At 44.2% G+C, this 19,957-nt stretch overlaps 1 protein-coding gene across 1 annotated transcript; it reads left to right on the top strand.

Moving 5' to 3' along the window:
• Positions 1-693: 693 nt before the first annotated feature.
• On the top strand, positions 694-19,764 carry LOC115132923 (SCY1-like protein 2). Its single transcript, XM_065021510.1, has 18 exons — positions 694-833; positions 2,886-3,087; positions 3,311-3,468; positions 5,095-5,239; positions 6,125-6,274; positions 6,378-6,599; positions 6,861-6,977; positions 7,303-7,428; positions 7,683-7,859; positions 8,259-8,381; positions 9,012-9,125; positions 9,287-9,419; positions 10,218-10,336; positions 10,417-10,517; positions 15,559-15,631; positions 15,819-15,908; positions 16,397-16,516; positions 16,767-19,764. Exons 2-18 carry the CDS (start codon positions 2,911-2,913, stop codon positions 17,379-17,381), a joined length of 2,760 nt encoding a protein of 919 aa, XP_064877582.1. The 5' UTR covers positions 694-833; positions 2,886-2,910; the 3' UTR covers positions 17,382-19,764.
• The last annotated feature ends 193 nt before the right edge of the window (positions 19,765-19,957 follow it).

The raw sequence follows: 19,957 nt of genomic DNA, 5'->3' as shown, positions 1-19,957 counted from the left end.
AATGTTTCAAATGCAGCCAAAAGTTTTTTATTTTGTAGTTTGTTGGTGATCTTACAAATGAATGCTTTGTCTCAAATAAGTGCCATGTTTTTAGCTTAACTTGAAGGTTGAGTGAATTAACTTATTGAAATGAGTGTAAATCATACAATCCAGGGGTGTATTCATTAGTTGCACACCCTAGGAAAAAGTTGTGCAACGAAAATGAGTTTCTGTTGGACAAATTCAAATGGGTCCCTGTTTGTTTCTGTTTTCCTCTGTGTGGTTCCTAGTGAATACACCTGGGTTACTTTTTGTGAGTTACATTGTTAATTAAGTTGTTGCATCATTGGTACTGTTAAATTCTAGAGCATTTTCTGTACTGCATGTTGCTGCCTAGTTTTGAGCGTTACATATCTTAGTCAACAGAATAGTACACATGATCTGTAACGTTGCCCATTTCAGGTTTTATATTTAATGCTTGAATTGTTTTGAAATGCACTTTGTTGAAAAACGGTATTAAATACAGTACAATTAGACTTTCATTAAACATCATTGGAAGTTCCAGTTCTCATTTGAGCAACCATTGGATATATAGATATGCATGAAATATTCAAACACTATATGGAAGGGTATAATCATGAGAAAAGTGCTCCTAAATTAACAGAAAGGGCACTTATCTGAGTAGCCGGAAGTGACGTTTACAGTAAGTGGCAAGCTAGCTTAGCAAAGAAGTCAACCAGAAATTTGGACTGGAAGAGATGGAGGCTGTGTACCACAGCCATCACTGACAGCTGTTTTTCAATTTAAATAGTACTTGGAATCATAAAACCACTGACATTCCCTTCGTGACACAGGTAAGCATGATATAGTCAGATTCAGACCCAGAAACGCAACACAACACGGCATTTCAACAAACGTCAAAAGTGACGTCTCTCTTTAACTGGCTTCCTACCTAGCCTACTGCTATGCGATAGATAACTTGCTATCCATGTCAGGTTATGCGGCTAGCTAACTGGGTAGCCACATTAACAAAAACCGGTTAAACAAACAGGACAGGTATTGGTTGCGCCAATACGTTAGCTAGCTGGAAGATAATCGTAGCTAGCTACATGGTGTTGCAAGCTCTAACCCTGTCACACAACCGCGTTCCTTCCGCAATTGCTGAACTGGCCGTCGGCAGACTCACTGGTATGGATAGCCTATCAGCTAACGTTAACTAACTGCTTGTGTTTGTTCAGCTTCAGCCACCCTACACGTTTCACGTGATCTGGCTACTTAGTTACACAGACAATGAGGTGACTGGTAAAGTCGATGTGGTTGGCACATTCACATTTCCAGTGGGAAATAAATGTAACCAATTGTAACAAGTAGCTAAATTGATAACAATTTAATGATCACAAGGTCCATGTTGAAGTGGAGTGTTAAATGTAGCCTAACTTATACAATATCCAGAGAGACAGATACTTTGGATATATCATATTCAAACATTGCATGGCATTTTGCTTAGGATATACAGTAGCTAGGTCTCCAAGCTTGCAGACGTATTTTGGTCTAATTCATACATTCATTCAGCTCTATTTCAATATCTGTAATCAATGTGAAGATCTCAATAGCACAGTAAGGCGAGATTCTGGAAATTGAAATGACACGATTGCATTCAGGAATGATATTGTGTAAATCTTTTCACAGCAGACAGATGTAGGCAACATCAATCTTGATTCAGGATGTCTCTTCTGTAACCAAGCAGCTTCATCTTGACATCTAGCCACTTAGATAGCAAGTTAGAAAACAAAATGCATAGCTGGAGCCCTGAGCTGGATATAATTTATTTGATACGTCTTACATTTCTTGTAGTTATATTTAACTTCTAGTTAGTTATAAGCAGTGGCGTAGCCCTTGTCCACACATTTAGTTTGGGACAGAATTTTCAGTTCATTGTTATGGTGACCGATGTGTGAATCATTGCTTTTTTCTAGTGTGTGATCCACAGTGTTTGGGACATGATGGATTAGGCAGTAATGAGAGACAGAAAGTTAGTCACACACACAGTAAGGAAGAGACTGAATAAGTAATGGGTTTTATGGACCGGTTGGTTCCCTCCCTGCTCAAGATTAAAGCCCTTGGCTCAGTCCACGTCCAGCAGTGTCCACTGACTCAATTATGGCTGTTGGCAACAACATCAGCACCAAGCCCAGGTGTTGAGGAGAGCAATGATGTTATACCCTGCCTGCAGGAGACCGACAGGACAGATAGAGGCTTCAGACAGTGACTCAATAAGGTTTATAATTAAACATGGGGTCAATGGCTTCCTCACTAGTCTGTTTGGCGTGTGAACCCACATCTTCAGCATGTGTCCCAAATGGCACCCTATGCCCTATATAGTGCACTACTTTTGTCCAGGGCCTAGTGCACTAAATGCGTAATAGGGTGCCATTTGAGACGCAGGCCCACTGCTTGATATGCTAATAGGATATTATGTCTGAATGTGTTCATTCACTCTGATTCTATTGTTGTCGTGCCGGGGTTTGGACAGCACTTGTCGGGATTTGTCAGACGCGAGTGCAGACAATGCATACTAATGATACAGAGATATTGACTCCTGTTCGGATCTGTCTCTCTCACTTCTAAGTCACTGATTTAGGAGATTTGTTGGGATTTGTGTTTGTGTAATCACACTTTCAAACTGTGTGTACTCTGTAGTACTGTGTGTGTGGTACACGCTCCTGTCTTCAGCCATCACAGGACACTTTAATGTGCAACATTTTGTGATTTTGCTCTCGGTGGCGAGCTGCCAATGTGTGTTGCTAATAATCTAGGTTTTTTCTCCATATGAAAGGGTGTGTGTGTGTTAAGCCTTTTTCTCAGAATACCATATACTTGTGACCTCTGTCTCTCTTCCGCCCCAGGGGTCAAAGGTCAGGCTGAGTCACCATGGAGTCCATGCTGAACAAGCTCAAAAGCACTGTCACCAAGGTGACGGCCGACATGACCAGCGCCGTCATGGGCAACCCGGTGACGCGGGAATTTGAGGTGGGCCGCCACATCGCCAGCGGCGGGCCCGGCATGTGCTGGAGGATCTACAACGGAACCAAGAAGTCAACCAAACAGGTGAGGCTGCCTGGGGGCTTCATGGACTGTTCTATACTTAACTATACTTAACTAGAACAATGTCTCCCAACCCAGTTCTTGGGCAGCCTGAGAATTTACACATTTGTTTTCCACAATTTGTTCAAAGGATAGATGGGACTCATTTTACCATCTCCAACTGACAAACTTTCAGTGGTTGTCCTGATGCAGATCGTAATTCCTGTCTTATTGTTTGTTCTTCCAGGAGGTGGCTGTGTTTGTGTTTGATAAGAAGATGGTGGAGAAGTATCAGAAGTTTGACAAGGACCAGATCATTGAGTCTCTGAAGAAAGGTGTGCAGCAGCTCACCAGACTGCGTCACCCTCGTCTGCTCACTGTCCAGCACCCACTGGAGGAGTCGAGGTGGGTTAAGCTTACCGTCTGCTTCCCAGTCCAAACAGTTTGCGTGGAAATTCTGACTACATTTTGTGACATTTTTGTTTGTTTTGGTGTTCTGCAGGATTTTTTGCGGCTGTTCGAGCACACCATTTTTTTCTTGAGGCTTCTCCAAGTTTGGTAGCTGAAGTTTACGCCCCTTCGTCTGTGGTTGGTCAACAGTAGGGATTCTTCAATGAAGTGTTTGTAGTCATTCAACAACAGACGAATCGTTTTCATGCTAATTCTTTCCACTTGAGAAATACTCCTCCAAACATCTTGGTTAGATGTAAAAATGTGAGACTAAGACCTCCTCTGCAAAAATGTCAAAATTATAATTACAGACCTCTTGAGTTATCTTAGATTAATTCAGACTATTTTAAGGATGTGTACTAGCTGCTACAGTGTCTCAAGAAGGACTAACAGTAATATTGCCACTTTTTTTCTAGTTTTTTCAAGTGAGGGTATTTTAAGGGAGTATGTGAGCACAGATGTTCACTTCGCCTAGGTGAGTTCTGCTAGGAGCCTTTACACACAGACACACACGTGTAACACACACACACGCACGTCATGCATACACACAAGGAAGTCATGCATACACACCCATGCAAAAAATTGATAAATACACACGACAGATGACACATACACACATGCAGCAAGATGTGATGAAAAGTTTTGGGCCTAGCTCTACAGACTTGGTACTGAATAATACATACACCTGCCAGAGGAAGTGGAACAAGAGGTACCCACTCAGTCTCTCTCTCGCTCTCACTCTATTTCAATTCAAGGGGCTTTATTGGAATGCTAACTGAGTCTGTACATAGTCAAAGCTTTCCTACGTTTGTGGTATTCTGCCACTGTGTACTCTCTGTTTAGGGACAAATAGCATTCTAGTTTGCTCTGTTCAAGTAATTCTCTTTGTTTTCTCATGATTTGTTTGGGTCTAATTGTGTTGCTGTCCTGGGGCTCTGTGGGGTCTGTTTGTGTTTATGAACAGAGCCCCAGGACCAGCTTGCTTAGGGGACTCTTCTCCAGGTTCATCTCTCTGAAGATGACGGCTTTTTTTTTTATGGAAGGTTTAGGAATCGCTTCCTTTTAGGTGGTTCTAGAATTGAACGGCTCTTTTCTGGATTTTGATAAGTAGAGGGAATTGGCCTAATTCTTCTCTGCATGCATTATTTGGTGTTTTACATTGTACACAGAGGATATTTCTTCAGAATTCTGCATGCAGAGTCTAAATTTAGTGTTTGTCCCATTTTGTGAATTCTTGGCTTGTGAGAGGAACCCAGATCTCACAACCATAAAGGGCAATGGGTTCTATAACTGATTCATGTATTTTTAGCCAGATCCTAATTGATATCTCTCACACTCACGTTACCGCTCTCTCTCACACACTACCCTTCTTTCTCTCTCTCTCTCTTTCTCTACCTTTTTATTACTCAATCAAAAGAAGAAAAGAAACGGGAGATGATGGTGAACTAGAGGAAGTCTAGTTTCTTTTGTTCTTTATCTTACTGTTCCTCTTCTCTGTCATTTTTAACACACCTTCTTTCTTCATCGTTGTTTTTTTGTAATAATTGACACTGTTGTTTCCTCTCTCCCTCCCTCCTTCAGGGACTGCCTGGCGTTCTGTACAGAGCCAGTGTTTGCCAGTCTGTCCAATGTGCTGGGTCAGTGGGACAACCTGCCCAGCCCCGTGCCCACAGACATCAAGGACTACAAGCTGTACGACGTGGAGACCAAGTATGGCCTGTTGCAGGTGAGACCCAATACACACACATGCAATTGTGCACATACACACACGTAGTCTGAAATGAACACACACACACGTCTTGTTGCTATGTATATTGCTTGGCAGATGTATGTTTCAAACCCAATTGAACTAACCACACCTCGCTTTCTGTTTATTAAATTGTGTCCCAGGCATATTTTTGGGGATAATTGATTAGATTGTACTCCCCTGCTTAGTCACACAGCTATTTAAAGGTGCAATCTGTGATTGCTACATACATTTAAAAAAACAACAACAACAATGTATAAATCAATTATACGTACCCATTGATTCTTGAAGAATATAACTTATAAATGCCTTATGAGCTTTGTTCAACTGTCGTACCCCATCAGAAACCAAAGCTTGTTTTACTAATTTGTTTGTTATTGTAAACAAACACTAGGTTTTAAACATGGTTAAAATTATAATGTTGATATAATGGATGGTCAGTTCTTGCATCCATAGGTCTGTCTAGGAATTTGGGAGTGGTAATTTGGGAGTGCGCTTTATTGTTTGAGCTGCAGATTGAGGAGGAATGCTGTGATATGTCAACGCTACATAATGGTTCTGGGTTGGAAAGAAACCTCTGTCAAGTACAGCTTGAATTTGTGTGTTATGGCGTGAATGTTTTTTTTTTTTGTACGTCTTCTAAAATGCCTGGGACATGTGAGATGAGAGGAAGTAACCAGACTGTACTTTACTGATCCCCAAGTCTTTAGTTAATATCACAGATGGTCTTTCTGCTCACTGTCTTACCTCTCCTATCTTTATCTGCTTCATGCCTCTTTTCCTTATCTTTTTCCTCTCCCTCTGACTACTCTCATCTCTCTCTCTTCTCCCTCCCTCTCTCCCCCTCCTTCACATCTCCCTCAGATCTCGGAGGGCTTGTCATTCCTACACAGCGGGGTGAAGATGGTCCATGGGAACCTGTGTCTGGAGAACATCATCCTCAACAAGAGCGGAGCCTGGAAGATCATGGGCTTTGACTTCAGCATCTCCTCCATCAACCCATCCAATGCCGAGGTGAGACGATCGGTGCATCTGCCTGTGTGCACCTCTATGTATCTCTTCCTCTGTGTGTATCTGTATATATCCTTACATACCTGTCTCCACCTCCTTCCCCCAGCCCAAGTATTCCTGTAAGGAGTGGGAGCCCAACCTGCCGCCGCTCTGCCTGCCCAACCCAGAGTATCTGGCCCCCGAGTACATCCTGTCGGTGAGCTGCGACGCCACCTCGGACATGTATTCGCTGGGCGTGGTGATGCACGCCGTCTTCAACGAGGGCAAGCCGGTGTTCCAGGTCAACAAACACGACATCTTCAAGAGCTTCAGCCGACAGCTGGACCAGGTGAGGGGGCAGGGAGTGAGATGAAGGCTTGATGGCCAGAACAAGTCCACCTGATTGCTAGTAAAAAAATAGCACAGCACCCAAGGACCTCATTCAGACAGCAGACCTTTAGTCAGAATGCATCACGTCTTATTTAGCATTCTGGGGAGAAAAGGACAGAGATATTAATGCCCAAGTGCACTGCAAAATTTGTAATGCTTCATTGATTCCATACTTTTTGAATTAGTAGATTTCTTTCGTCTCCCCCCCGTCTGTCCATAGCTCAGCAGACTGAGCCCCACCATGTTGAATAAGATTCCTGAGGAGGTGAGGGAGCACGTCAAGATGCTGCTGAGTGTCACACCTAATGTCCGGCCGGACGCTGACCAGATGACCAAGGTCAGATCACCCCCCTTGTCACCAACTATGAACTTATGTCACTAATACAACAGGATACACAAGACTTTTACATATTAAAACCCGCTCACCAAGTCAGCTAACTGATAAATAGATTTAGATTTTCTTTTAGATTTTCTGATTCATCAATAAAGCTAAACTTGAATATGTGTCGTCGGTTGAATATTGGTTGAATGCCTGTTTTCAAGATCGTCTTCCTAAAAAGTGATTTCAGAGAATTGAAGCAAGATGAAGTCATTGATCCTGCTTTATGCCATTACCACCCAGTTCAGTTGAATAATCCCTTCTCTGTATCTGGGTGCTTCAGATCCCCTTCTTTGATGACGTGGGGGCGGTGACGCTGGCCTACTTTGACTCCCTCTTCCAGAGGGACAACCTGCAGAAGTCCCAGTTCTACAAAAACCTGCCCAAGGTCTTGCCCAAGCTACCCAAGGTTAGTGTTCACTGTGTGTGTGGTGAGTGTGTGTTGCTCTTACAGGTCATTTTAGTGTCCTAGTTGTACATTCCTACAGTAGAATGCTTCATGCTCAGTGGACAGGTAGTTTGGAACGTGGTCTTCAATAATCCAGTCAAATTGGGATTGGCCATTTTGCAAATATGTGCTCAAAGGTGATTTAATAAAAATGATTCTGATTAAAGCCACTATTCCTAGCCTCTTTGCATCCTGTCTCTTCCTCTCCACCCCAGAGAGTGGTGGTGTATCGTATCCTCCCAGCCCTCACCTCAGAGTTTGTGAACCCAGACATGGTGCCGTTCGTCCTGCCCAACGTGCTGCTGATCGCAGAGGAGTGTACCAAGGACGAGTACGTCAGACTCATCCTGCCGGACCTCAGCCCTGTGTTCAAGCAGCAGGAGCCTGTCCAGGTACACACACACACACACTCAGGATGCAAAGGACACACACATACAGTGTATCCCCATACCCAGTTTTCAGGCCTACCTTCTATGTTTTCTTGATGTGTGTTACAGGGATGGTATGGTTAGTTAAGACTAGAGGATGCTATATGCTTTAACTGGTGACAGGGCTGTATATATCATACTGTTTCTCTCTCTTCTCCTTTCCACGCCTTCAGGCAAGCAATATGGTGAGTGGTCTTTGCTGAGCGTAGTTGCTAAGACTGTGTGTGTGACACTAATGCTTAAAAAAAGAGCTCACTTTATTCCTAGTTTCATTTCACTGGTAGTTACCCATCTCTCTCTTTTTGTGTCGCTCTCCCATCATTAAGCCTGGATGAACCGCGTTTAACCCTCTGTGTCTCTCAGATCCTGCTGATCTTCCTGCAAAAGATGGACCTGCTGCTGACCAAGACCCCACCGGAGGACATTAAGAACAGCGTTCTGCCCATGGTCTACAGAGCCCTGGAGGCCCCCTCCATCCAGATACAGGTACCACTGACAGGCACATCATGGGTTTACAAAGGGTTTACTCCACCGGCAGAAAGAGAACTGCAATACTAATGAAATAAGGTTTAGGATTGAGGTTAAAGTTAGAGTGTGATTTAAGGTAAGTGTAAATTAGTATACTGTCGTCCGTTGCCATTACATTTCCTGCCCGTTAAAAATACACTGCCTTGATTTAATGCGTAATTTGTTGGCCAGGTAATGTACACTGTAAAAGACAGACATCTCTATTTACCTCTCCAAATGAGTGATGTAGTGAAGGAAGTAAAGTGTAGGAAGATAACTGCAGCGTTAACCTCTAAACACTAATTGTGGTACAAGTTGCCCGTAACCACAGCTCTAGAATCTCATTTCCTGTCCCCAAATCCTAAACTGACCATTGAGAGGATAAGAAAAACCTGACCCTGGACCAGCGGTTAGCAGCACATTCAACCAACTCTATAAAGCTCACATGGGAACCTCCATAGAGATTCTATAATACGCCTGACAATATTTTGGCTTTGCTATGATCCCAATGTCCATTTGAGAGTTCTAGGCTCTATGTGATTCTACGGAAACCCCTACCATTAAGTCATCAGCAATGCTGTGCCATATATTTGTGTGCCTCCCCCCCAGGAGCTGTGTTTGAACATAATCCCTACCTTCGCCAACCTGATTGAGTATCCCTCCATGAAGAACGCACTCATCCCCCGCATCAAGTCTGCCTGTCTACAGACCTCCTCACTTGCAGTCAGTCTCTCGCTTTCATTTGACTCTCTCTCTCTCTCTCTCTCTCTCTCTCTCTCTCTCTCTGTTGATCAAATGCACATGGTTGTTTTTGACTGACCATTGATTGACAGGTGACAGAAATATTCTGATTGTGTGTGCATATGTTTGACCTGTGTATGTAGGTGAGGGTGAACTCCCTGGTGTGCCTGGGGAAGATTCTGGAGTACCTGGACAAATGGTATGTCATTGACGAGATCCTTCCCTTCCTGCAACAGATCCCCTCCAGAGAACCAGCCGTACTCATGGGGGTTCTAGGTAACGGAACGTCTAAGAATCTAGATGATAGTCCTAGGGATTGTTTGAAAAAAAGCAAACTAAGAAAATCTCAACAGAAAAATGATTATCTCATTTTAGAATCTCCTAGGATAAAATGAATCAACTTACCTAGGATAAAATGAATCAACTCACCTAGGATAAAATGAGTCAACAACTCACCTAGGATAAAATGAGTCAACAACTCACCTAGGATAAAATGAGTCAACAACTCACCTAGGATAAAATGAGTCAACAACTCACCTAGGATAAAATGAGTCAACAACTCACCTAGGATCAAATGAGTCAACAACTCACCTAGGATCAAATGAGTCAACAACTCACCTAGGATCAAATGAGTCAACAACTCGCCTAGGATCAAATGAGTCAACAACTCGCCTAGGATCAAATGAGTCAACAACTCGCCTAGGATCAAATGAGTCAACAACTCGCCTAGGATCAAATGAGTCAACAACTCGCCTAGGATCAAATGAGTCAACCACTCGCCTAGGATCAAATGAGTCAACCACTCGCCTCGGATCAAATGAGTCAACCACTCGCCTCGGATCAAATGAGTCAACCACTCGCCTCGGATCAAATGAGTCAACCACTCGCCTCGGATCAAATGAGTCAACCACTCGCCTCGGATCAAATGAGTCAACCACTCGCCTCGGATCAAATGACAAATAGGCTAACACTTAAAAACATGATCTATCGCTTTAACAGTATTGCTGCTTTTTCTGTTGATTGTTGTGGTTCTGATCTGTTGTGGAATGGTTGTATGGTTGTTTCCTCCCTTAGGGATCTACAAGTGTACCTTCTCCCATAAGAAACTGGGCATCCCCAAAGAGCACCTAGCTGCCAAGAGTCTGCCTCATCTAGTCTCGCTCAGTATAGACAACAACCTCAATCTCAACCAGGTAGGACACACACACACACACACACACACACACACACACACACAGAGGTTGTATTCCCACCCTCTCTCTGTGTGTTTCAGTTTAACTCCTTCATGGCTGTGATCAAAGACATGCTGACTCGTATGGAGGCAGAGCACAAGACCAAACTGGAGCAGCTACACAGCATGCAGGAACAACAGAGGTATCCGTCAAATCACTCCCTCCTGTCTTCCTCTGACGTTGTAATGTCAGGTGCACCAGTACGTACAGTGAGATGTCTTTCTTGCAGTAATCAATAACAAGTTAGAACAAAAACGCATGAGATTTAAAAATAACAACTACACGATAAAGTAAGTATGCATACTATATACAGGGTCAGTTCCAGTAGGGATACTGGACTGATAGCGGTAGATACAGTGGGGCAAAAAAGTATTTAGTCAGCCACCAATTGTGCAAGTTCTCCCACTTAAAAATATGAGAGAGACTGTAATTTTCATCATAGGTACACTTCAAATATGACAGACAAAATGAGAGAAAAAAATTCCACAAAATCACATTGTAGGATTTTTAATGAATTTATTTGCAAATTATGGTGGAAAATGAGTATTTGGTCACCTACAAACAAGCAAGATTTCTGGCTCTCACAGACCTGTAATTTCTTTAAGAGGCTCCTTTGTCCTCCACTCGTTACCTGTATTAATGGCACCTGTTTGAACTTATCAGTATGAAAGACATCTGTCTACAACCTCAAACAGTCACACTCCAAACTCCACTATGGCCAAGTCCAAAGAGCTGTCAAAGGACACCAGAAACAAAATTGTAGACCTGCACCAGGCTGGGAAGACTGAATCTGCAATAGGTAAGCAGCTTGGTTTGAAGAAATCAACTGTGGGAGCAATTATTAGGAAATGGAAGACATACAAGACCACTGATAATCTCCCTCGATCTGGGGCTCCACGCAAGATCTCACCCCGTGGGGTCAAAATCATCACAAGAACGGTGAGCGAAAAATCCCAGAACCACACGGGGGGACCTAGTGAATGACCTGCAGAGAGGTGGGACCAAAGTAACAAAGCCTACCATCAGTAACACACTACGCCGCCAGGGACTTAAATCCTGCAGTGCCAGACGTGTCCCCCTGCTTTTTTATTTTTTATTTCTTTTTTATTTCACCTTTATTTAACCAGGTAGGCTAGTTGAGAACAAGTTCTCATTTGCAACTGCGACCTGGCCAAGATAAAGCATAGCAGTGTGAACAGACAACACAGAGTTACACATGGACTAAACAATTAACAAGTCAATAACACAGTAGAGAAAAAAAGGGGGAGTCTATATACAATGTGTGCAAAAGGCATGAGGAAGTAGGCGAATAATTACAATTTTGCAGATTAACACTGGAGTGATAAATGATCAGATGGTCGTGTACAGGTAGAGATATTGGTGTGCAAAAGAGCAGAAAAGTAAATAAATAAAAACAGTATGGGGATGAGTTAGGTGAAAATGTGTGGGCTATTTACCAATAGACTATGTACAGCTGCAGCGATCAGTTAGCTGCTCAGATAGCTGATGTTTGAAGTTGGTGAGGGAGATAAAAGTCTCCAACTTCAGCGATTTTTGCAATTCGTTCCAGTCACAGGCAGCAGAGTACTGGAACGAAAGGCGGCCAAATGAGGTGTTGGCTTTAGGGATGATCAGTGAGATACACCTGCTGGAGCGCGTGCTACGGATGGGTGTTGCCATCGTGACCAGTGAACTGAGATAAGGCGGAGCTTTACCTAGCATGGACTTGTAGATGACCTGGAGCCAGTGGGTCTGGCGACGAATATGTAGCGAGGGCCAGCCGACTAGAGCATACAAGTCGCAGTGGTGGGTGGTATAAGGTGCTTTAGTGACAAAACGGATGGCACTGTGATAGACTGCATCCAGTTTGCTGAGTAGAGTGTTGGAAGCCATTTTGTAGATGACATCACCGAAGTCGAGGATCGGTAGGATAGTCAGTTTTACTAGGGTAAGCTTGGCGGCGTGAGTGAAGGAGGCTTTGTTGCGGAATAGAAAGCCGACTCTTGATTTTATTTTTGATTGGAGATGTTTGATATGAGTCTGGAAGGAGAGTTTGCAGTCTAGCCAGACACCTAGGTACTTATAGATGTCCACATATTCAAGGTCGGAACCATCCAGGGTGGTGATGCTAGTCGGGCATGCGGGTGCAGGCAGCGATCGGTTGAAAAGCATGCATTTGGTTTTACTAGCGTTTAAGAGCAGTTGGAGGCCACGGAAGGAGTGTTGTATGGCATTGAAGCTCGTTTGGAGGTTAGATAGCACAGTGTCCAATGACGGGCCGAAAGTATATAGAATGGTGTTGTCTGCGTAGAGGTGGATCAGGGAATCGCCCGCAGCAAGAGCAACATCATTGATATATACAGAGAAAAGAGTCGGCCCGAGAATTGAACCCTGTGACACCCCCATAGAGACTGCCAGAGGACCGGACAGCATGCCCTCCGATTTGACACACTGAACTCTGTCTGCAAAGTAATTGGTGAACCAGGCAAGGCAGTCATCCGAAAAACCGAGGCTACTGAGTCTGCCGATAAGAATATGGTGATTGACAGAGTCGAAAGCCTTGGCAAGGTCGATGAAGACGGCTGCACAGTACTGTCTTTTATCGATGGCGGTTATGATATCGTTTAGTACCTTGAGTGTGGCTGAGGTGCACCCGTGACCGGCTCGGAAACCAGATTGCACAGCGGAGAAGGTACGGTGGGATTCGAGATGGTCAGTGACCTGTTTGTTGACTTCGCTTTCGAAGACCTTAGATAGTCAGGGCAGGATGGATATAGGTCTGTAACAGTTTGGGTCCAGGGTGTCTCCCCCTTTGAAGAGGGGGATGACTGCGGCAGCTTTCCAATCCTCGGGGATCACAGACGATATGAAAGAGAGGTTGAACAGGCTGGTAATAGGGGTTGCGACAATGGCGGCGGGTAGTTTCAGAACTAGAGGGTCCAGATTGTCAAGCCCAGCTGATTTGTACGGGTCCAGGTTTTGCAGCTCTTTCAGAACATCTGCTATCTGGATTTGGGTAAAGGAGAACCTGGAGAGGCTTGGGCGAGGAGCTGCGGGGGGGGGCTGTTGGCCGAGGTTGGAGTAGCCAGGCGGAAGGCATGGCCAGCCGTTGAGAAATGCTTATTGAAGTTTTCGATAATCATGGATTTATCGGTGGTGACCGTGTTACCTAGCCTCAGTGCAGTGGGCAGCTGGGAGGAGGTGCTCTTGTTCTCCATGGACTTCACAGTGTCCCAGAACTTTTTGGAGTTGGAGCTACAGGATGCAAACTTCTGCCTGAAGAAGCTGGCCTTAGCTTTCCTGACTGACTGCGTGTATTGGTTCCTGACTTCCCTGAACAGTTGCATATCACGGGGACTATTCGATGCTATTGCAGTCCGCCACAGGATGTTTTTGTGCTGGTCGAGGGCAGTCTGGTCTGGAGTGAACCAAGGGCTGTATCTGTTCTTAGTTCTGCATTTTTTGAACGGAGCATGCTTATCTAAAATGGTGAGGAAGTTACTTTTAAAGAATGACCAGGCATCCTCAACTGACGGGGTGAGGTCAATGTCCTTCCAGGATACCCTTAGGTCACCTAACAGAACAAACTCTGAAGCTAAGCCAGTACATGTCCAGGCCCGTCTGAAGTATGCTAGAGAGCATTTGGATGATCCAGAAGAAGATTTGGAGAATGTCATATGGTCAGATGAAACCAAAATATAACTTTTTGGTAAAAACTCAACTCGTCGTGTTTGGAGGAGAAAGAATGCTGAGTTGCATCCAAAGAACACCATACCTACTGTGAAGCATGGAGGTGGAAACATCATGCTTTGGGGCTGTTTTTCTGCAAAGGGACCAGGACTACTGACCCGTGTAAAGGAAAGAATGAATGGGGCCATGTATCGTGAGATTTTGAGTGAAAACCTCCTTCCATCAGCAAGGGCATTGAAGATGAAATGTGGCTGGGTCTTTCAGCATGACAATGATCCCAAACACACCGCCTGGGCAATGAAGGAGTGGCTTCGTAAGAAGCATTTCAAGGTCCTGGAGTGGCCTAGCCAGTCTCCAGATCTCAACCCCATAGAAAATCTTTGGAGGGAGTTGAAAGTCCATGTTGCCCAGCAACATCCCCAAAACATCAATGCTCTAGAGGAGATCTGCATGGAGGAATGGGCCAAATACCAGCAACAGTGTGTGAAAGCCTTGTGAAGACTTACAGAAAACTTTTGACCTCTGTCATTGCCAACAAAGGGTATATAACAAAGTATTGAGAAACTTTTGTTATTGACCAAATACTTATTTTCCACCATAATTTGCAAATTAATTAATTAAAAATCCTACAATGTGACTTTCTGGATTTTTTTTCTCATTTTGTCTGTCATAGTTGAAGTGTACCTATGATGAAAATTACAGGCCTCATCTTTTTAAGTGGGAGAACTTGCACAACTGGTGGCTGACTAAATACTTTTTTTGCCCCACTGTATATATAGGGGTAAGGTTACTTACTATATTCAGGGTCAGTTCCAGTAGGGATACTGTATCGATAGAGGTAGATATGTATAGGGGTAAGGTTACTATATACAGGGTCAGTTCTAGTAGGGATACTGTATCGATAGAGGTAGATATGTATATGGGTAAGGTTACTATATACAGGGTCAGTTCCAGTAGGGATACTGTATCGATAGAGGTAGATATGTATAGGGGTAAGGTTACTATATACAGGGTCAGTTCCAGTAGGGATACTGTATCGATAGAGGTAGATATGTATAGGGGTAAGGTTACTATATACAGGGTCAGTTCCAGTAGGGATACTGGATCGATAGAGGTAGATATGTATAGGTTTGGGTCAGTTCCAGTAGGGATACTGGATCGATAGAGGTAGATATGTATAGGTTTGTGTGTTGGAGTGTCTGTGTGCCTAGTGTGTAGAGCCCTGTGAATGTGCATAGAGATGGTCAGACATTTGTATTTTATTCCCCATGCACACTCACAGGGCTCTACACACTATATAAGGTTTTAGACTTTCTGTATTTACTATCTTCCTACTTGTCCTTTTATTAGTCAGCAATGACTCAGGAAAGATGTGATGCAAGTTAATGTTCACAATCTGATTAGAAAGACGAGGGTTGCGTAATGTTTGATTATGTTTGTGCGAGACAAATTCGGCTGAATTAAATAGTTTGAGCTATTCTGTCTGTCCTCAGGAGTATGAATATTAATACTAGTCAGACCAACCAATCGGAAGAGACGAAGCGCACCCCCAGCCCTGGCAACCAGGTGAGAGGTCATTTCCTTGACAACGAGGGGAGAGGCGATTGCCCAGATGAGGCAAATGTATGAAGGATTGATTTAATGAAGACTTGATGCATGTGATTTCATCCACTTATAAGGCCAAATGTATCATAAAGATGCATGTTGGCATGGGTTAGTGTTAGGGCTTATTGAAACCGTTGTCTTTTTCCAGATTGATGATGTCTTTGGAGGGAGTTCTGGGAGTACAGGGGTTAATGGGAAAGCGAACGGAAACTCTGCATCAGCTCCCCAACTCAACAGAGTACGTACTCTGCATCTTATTCAGTAGGCACAGACCGGAGCAAACGTATTGCAGTGGAAGTCTGTTAACGTTCCTGTTAAATTAGCTTGAGTGGTGCATGTTCTGTTTGACTCTCTTTTTGTGATTGGATGTTACCAAACCCATCTCATCTCTCCTAACCTTGTATAGCTGCTAGTGTATATTTCAGGGATAAGGGGTTATTATTAAGGTTTTCTGTTCTTTCTCCCTTCCCCCCCACCCCTCTCTCTCGCTCTGTCCCTCTCTCTCCTCTCTCTCTCTTCTCTCTCTTCTCTCTCCCCTCTTCTCTCTCTTCTCTCCTTCTCTCTCTTCTCTCTTTCTCTCATCTCTTCTCCTCTCCCGCTCTTCTCTCTCTTCTCTCTTTCTCTCATCTCTTCTCCCTCTCTTCTCTCTCTTCTCTCCTCTCTTTCTCTCCCTCTCTCCCGCTCTGTCCCTCTCCTCCTCTCTGTCCCTCTCCTCTCTCTCTATAGATGTCTCTGACTCTGGAGGAGAAGCAGCGGTTAGCCAAGGAGCAGGAACAGGCAGCCAAACTAAGAAACCAGCCAGCACTAGCCCCCCAGAGTGTCAAACCAGCTACTCCTTCTACCCAGGTAGTAGACATATATACACACACACACACACACATACACACACATACTCGCGTGAAAATGTATAGTTCCTTACTTGGTAGCCATCCATGGTTACACGTTTTGAACTCCTCATATAGAACAATTACAATATATCTGTATAATTTATTAGTTTGATGTTTAGAGTGATGTAATCTGCTTTAGTTTCCACTTCAAACCTGCCACCTATTTGTCATTGAGATGATAAGCTGATTTGACCTGATGTGTTTGGCAGGCCAAGGACCTGACCAGCTGCCTGCTGAACAATATGACATCCCTGGGCAGCCTGTCCCTCACGTCTCCCCCCAGACCAGGCCTCATCCAGGGCAGCACCATCTCAGCCTACCCCTCCACCACCCCCATGGGCTCTATGGCCAGCAACGGCTACAACCCAACCATGGGCTTCCAGACAGTTGGGCAGGGCATGCGCCCCCCCGGCCCCGGCCTCTACGGAGGGATGGCCACCACCACCAGCACCCCTAACTTTGGCGCTCTGACCCACAACCAAGGGAGTAGCAACACCCCTGACATGTCTGCCCTGGACTCCTTATTCACTTCCAACAAGCCCAAAGTCAGCCTCAACCAAATGGCTCCTCCCAAGCTCACCCCTGGGACCACCGCCACCCCCTGGCTTAATCAGTTTGGTTCAGCCCAGCCCAGTCAGACTGCCCCGATGCAGGGCGCGCCATTAGCCATGGGAGGGGTGACCAGCGGGTTCGGGATGCAGGCCAACCCTTTCTTCAGCCCGCAGAACTTCTCTCAGCCCACGGCCGCTCCCGTAATGAACGCGGGTGGTGGGCTCAGACACAGTTCGTCCGTCAACAACGACCTGAAAGACCTATTTGGCTGAAAACAACTTTCCCCTCTTTTAATGATGACAGACTGATGAAAAAGGGGAGGTGGACTTTTGAACTGCAAACAAGGAGAAAGACAAATCCACTTTTTGGACCGACTGTGAAAATGATGATGAAATTCACTTGATATTTGTTGCTATTTGTATTTGAATCTTCTGTGGTTTGGGTTGCAGTGTGGTTCTTCTAAGCTCCCATCGGACTGAACACTGAAGACTCAGCTTTTCAATCTGCACGTGGATTCCAAACCGTCTTGACTAGAGAGAGAGAGAGTGAGGGGAAAAGACACATACGTTGTGTTCTGCTCTCAGTAATGTTTGTGGGGGTTTCATATGGTTTCTTACCTGAGACACTTTGGGGTGAAAGGTTTATTCTAGAATGCATCTCTTCTCCATAATCCCTGTTCTATGTGCTAGGATGAGCAGTGGCATGGAGACCAGTCTTTCTCAGTCCATTCCTTTGTAGCCCAGCGCTAACACATGTTATTCATGCTGCCACCTCAGCAGCCTGCTATATCATATCAACGGGGTTCTTTTTAGTGGGGTCCTGTTGCTTTGAGGACGACAATCCAGAAGAGCTGTAGAATCACCGGCTAAACCGCACGGGCAGAAAGGCCAAGTCTCCATGGAAACGGTCTCCGCAGTAACACCCCACTCTATTTTGGGATTTTTAGTACCCATGCTTTCTGTTCTCTGCCTTGAATGAGATGATGGATAAGGATTCAACAGTGATGTCATAAGTGTCAAGATTCTTACAGAATAGATGAATCCAAATGAAACTGGATGGAAGTGAAAATCTAATCAAAGCTTATTGGATGTGTCCACAGTTTAGCAGATGTTATAGTGGGTGCGGTGAAATGTTACTAGCAATTCTGCAGTTTCTAACATCTGACCTAAAAAAAAAGAAGGGTATTTTCTGAGACTAAATCCAATTCAACGACCAGTTTGAAAAGGGAGGGGTTGATTGTGTTTAGGCAATTAGTCTGCTTAGGGAATGTTATCCACACACAAGCCTGTGCGTGCTGTGAGGGTGACCGCTACACACGGCTACCTTCCTCATTGTAGTAACTCACCTGCATATGTACTGAATGGTTTGTTGTAAGGGAGTGATTGGTCGATATATACTGGTGAATGAATGTGAAGTAGTATACACATGTGCATATTGAAATGTCAACACAATCCTAATTCATTGAGTTAGTTTGCCCGGTGTCTGGTGACTTTAGCCCTGTGTGTTCCTGTTTTGTAATACCCCCTCTGACTTCATCAATGGGTTCCCGTCCATCATGTTACTGACCTGACCAAGCTGGGACACCAACAACGATTGTGATCCTGTTGAAATGTGGTGAATTTAGTCATGAATTATTTTATTCCATGCATCAAACCAGGCTGCTTTCAACAAAGCAAGCAGTCTGTGCATTTTAAGTTAATCGTTGGACATATCAAATGCAGTTTTTATATATACGTATATTATGAGTTGAGCACTTTTTTGTTAAAGGGGACCTGTCCAAAATTGTAGATAAATAAATCTATTTAAAATGGGAGAGCTCTTAAAGGGGCCCTTGGGTTGTTGTGCTCTTGTGATGATGATTTGAGAGGCCTTAGAGGAGCGCTGATTGCAGTAATAATCCTTGGCGGTGGAACTAAGTCGGTGGCTGCATTTTAATAGTCAAAAGTAGTCTCCTTTCCTCGTCCCCTTTGCGTTTCTCCTTCATCTGCACTGATCTGAAATCCCAGGATAGGTGAAAGCCCTATGGGCCAAATGGGACAGGAGAGTGTCATCTCACCTATCCACCTGTTGCAGACTAGTGCAGGTGAAGGAAGGAGATGAAAAAGGACGCTATTGTAGACTTCTGAGACCAACCCCCTTGTGTGAATCCTCACTGAATGCTGTTTGGGATGTGGGTTTTGTTAACTGAACACATACTAACTTATATTCACAGGTCTTTGTTGGATTTAACAAAATAAATGTATGCCTACTGTAAACCGTGACTAGGTGAGCTGGCACAATGATAATGTCATGGGCTCATGACAAACCTCTTTCTATTGGACACAAGTGATGGAGGTCTGTCCTGATTGGGCAAAGACCTCTCTGATGTCCATCTTTCACGAAAGGTAGCCGCAATGTTCATGTGATTGTAACTATGACGACAGAAGCCTGTTTGAGGGCGAGAACTGGATTGCATTTCCTGTCACCGTGACTCGTGCGTTTGGACGCGAGGACAAAAAAGAAACCCTATTCTTCTACAAGAGTTCTGATCCTTTGTATCCTACTGCTGTCATATGTGTCATGTGGCCTCTATGAACTATGTATTGTGTGGTGTTGTCTGAGGTGGTTCAATGAAAATCTGTACATATATATGAAAATACACAATCTAATATTCTCTATGATGTCTGTGTATTTGAGTCTGGAGCCAGAGATTTGAAGAGTAACTTTGAGTTCTAGAATAAGATGGCCTCAACAGTACATACTTGAAAATCACCTTTATTCAAACTAAAGACAATGAGAAAATGTACATACTAGAACATGTACAAAAGGCTTGTTCCTTTTGTACCATTGGCAGTGAGAGGGTTCTTTT

Source organism: Oncorhynchus nerka, linkage group LG8 (genome assembly GCF_034236695.1).
Source record: "Oncorhynchus nerka isolate Pitt River linkage group LG8, Oner_Uvic_2.0, whole genome shotgun sequence".
NCBI lineage: Eukaryota > Metazoa > Chordata > Actinopteri > Salmoniformes > Salmonidae > Oncorhynchus > Oncorhynchus nerka.
The sequence above is the reverse complement of the archived record's forward strand: the minus strand, read 5'-3'. Positions and strand labels throughout refer to the sequence as shown.

Coding starts and splice junctions, on each gene's coding strand:
- LOC115132923 (XM_065021510.1), top strand. CDS start 2,911: ATGGAGTCCATGCTGAACAAGCTCAAAAGCACTGTCACCAAGGTGACG. Junction 10,518..15,558: donor AGCATGCAGGAACAACAGAG/GTATCCGTCAAA, acceptor GTCTGTCCTCAG/GAGTATGAATATTAATACTA. Junction 15,909..16,396: donor CAGCTCCCCAACTCAACAGA/GTACGTACTCTG, acceptor CTCTCTCTATAG/ATGTCTCTGACTCTGGAGGA.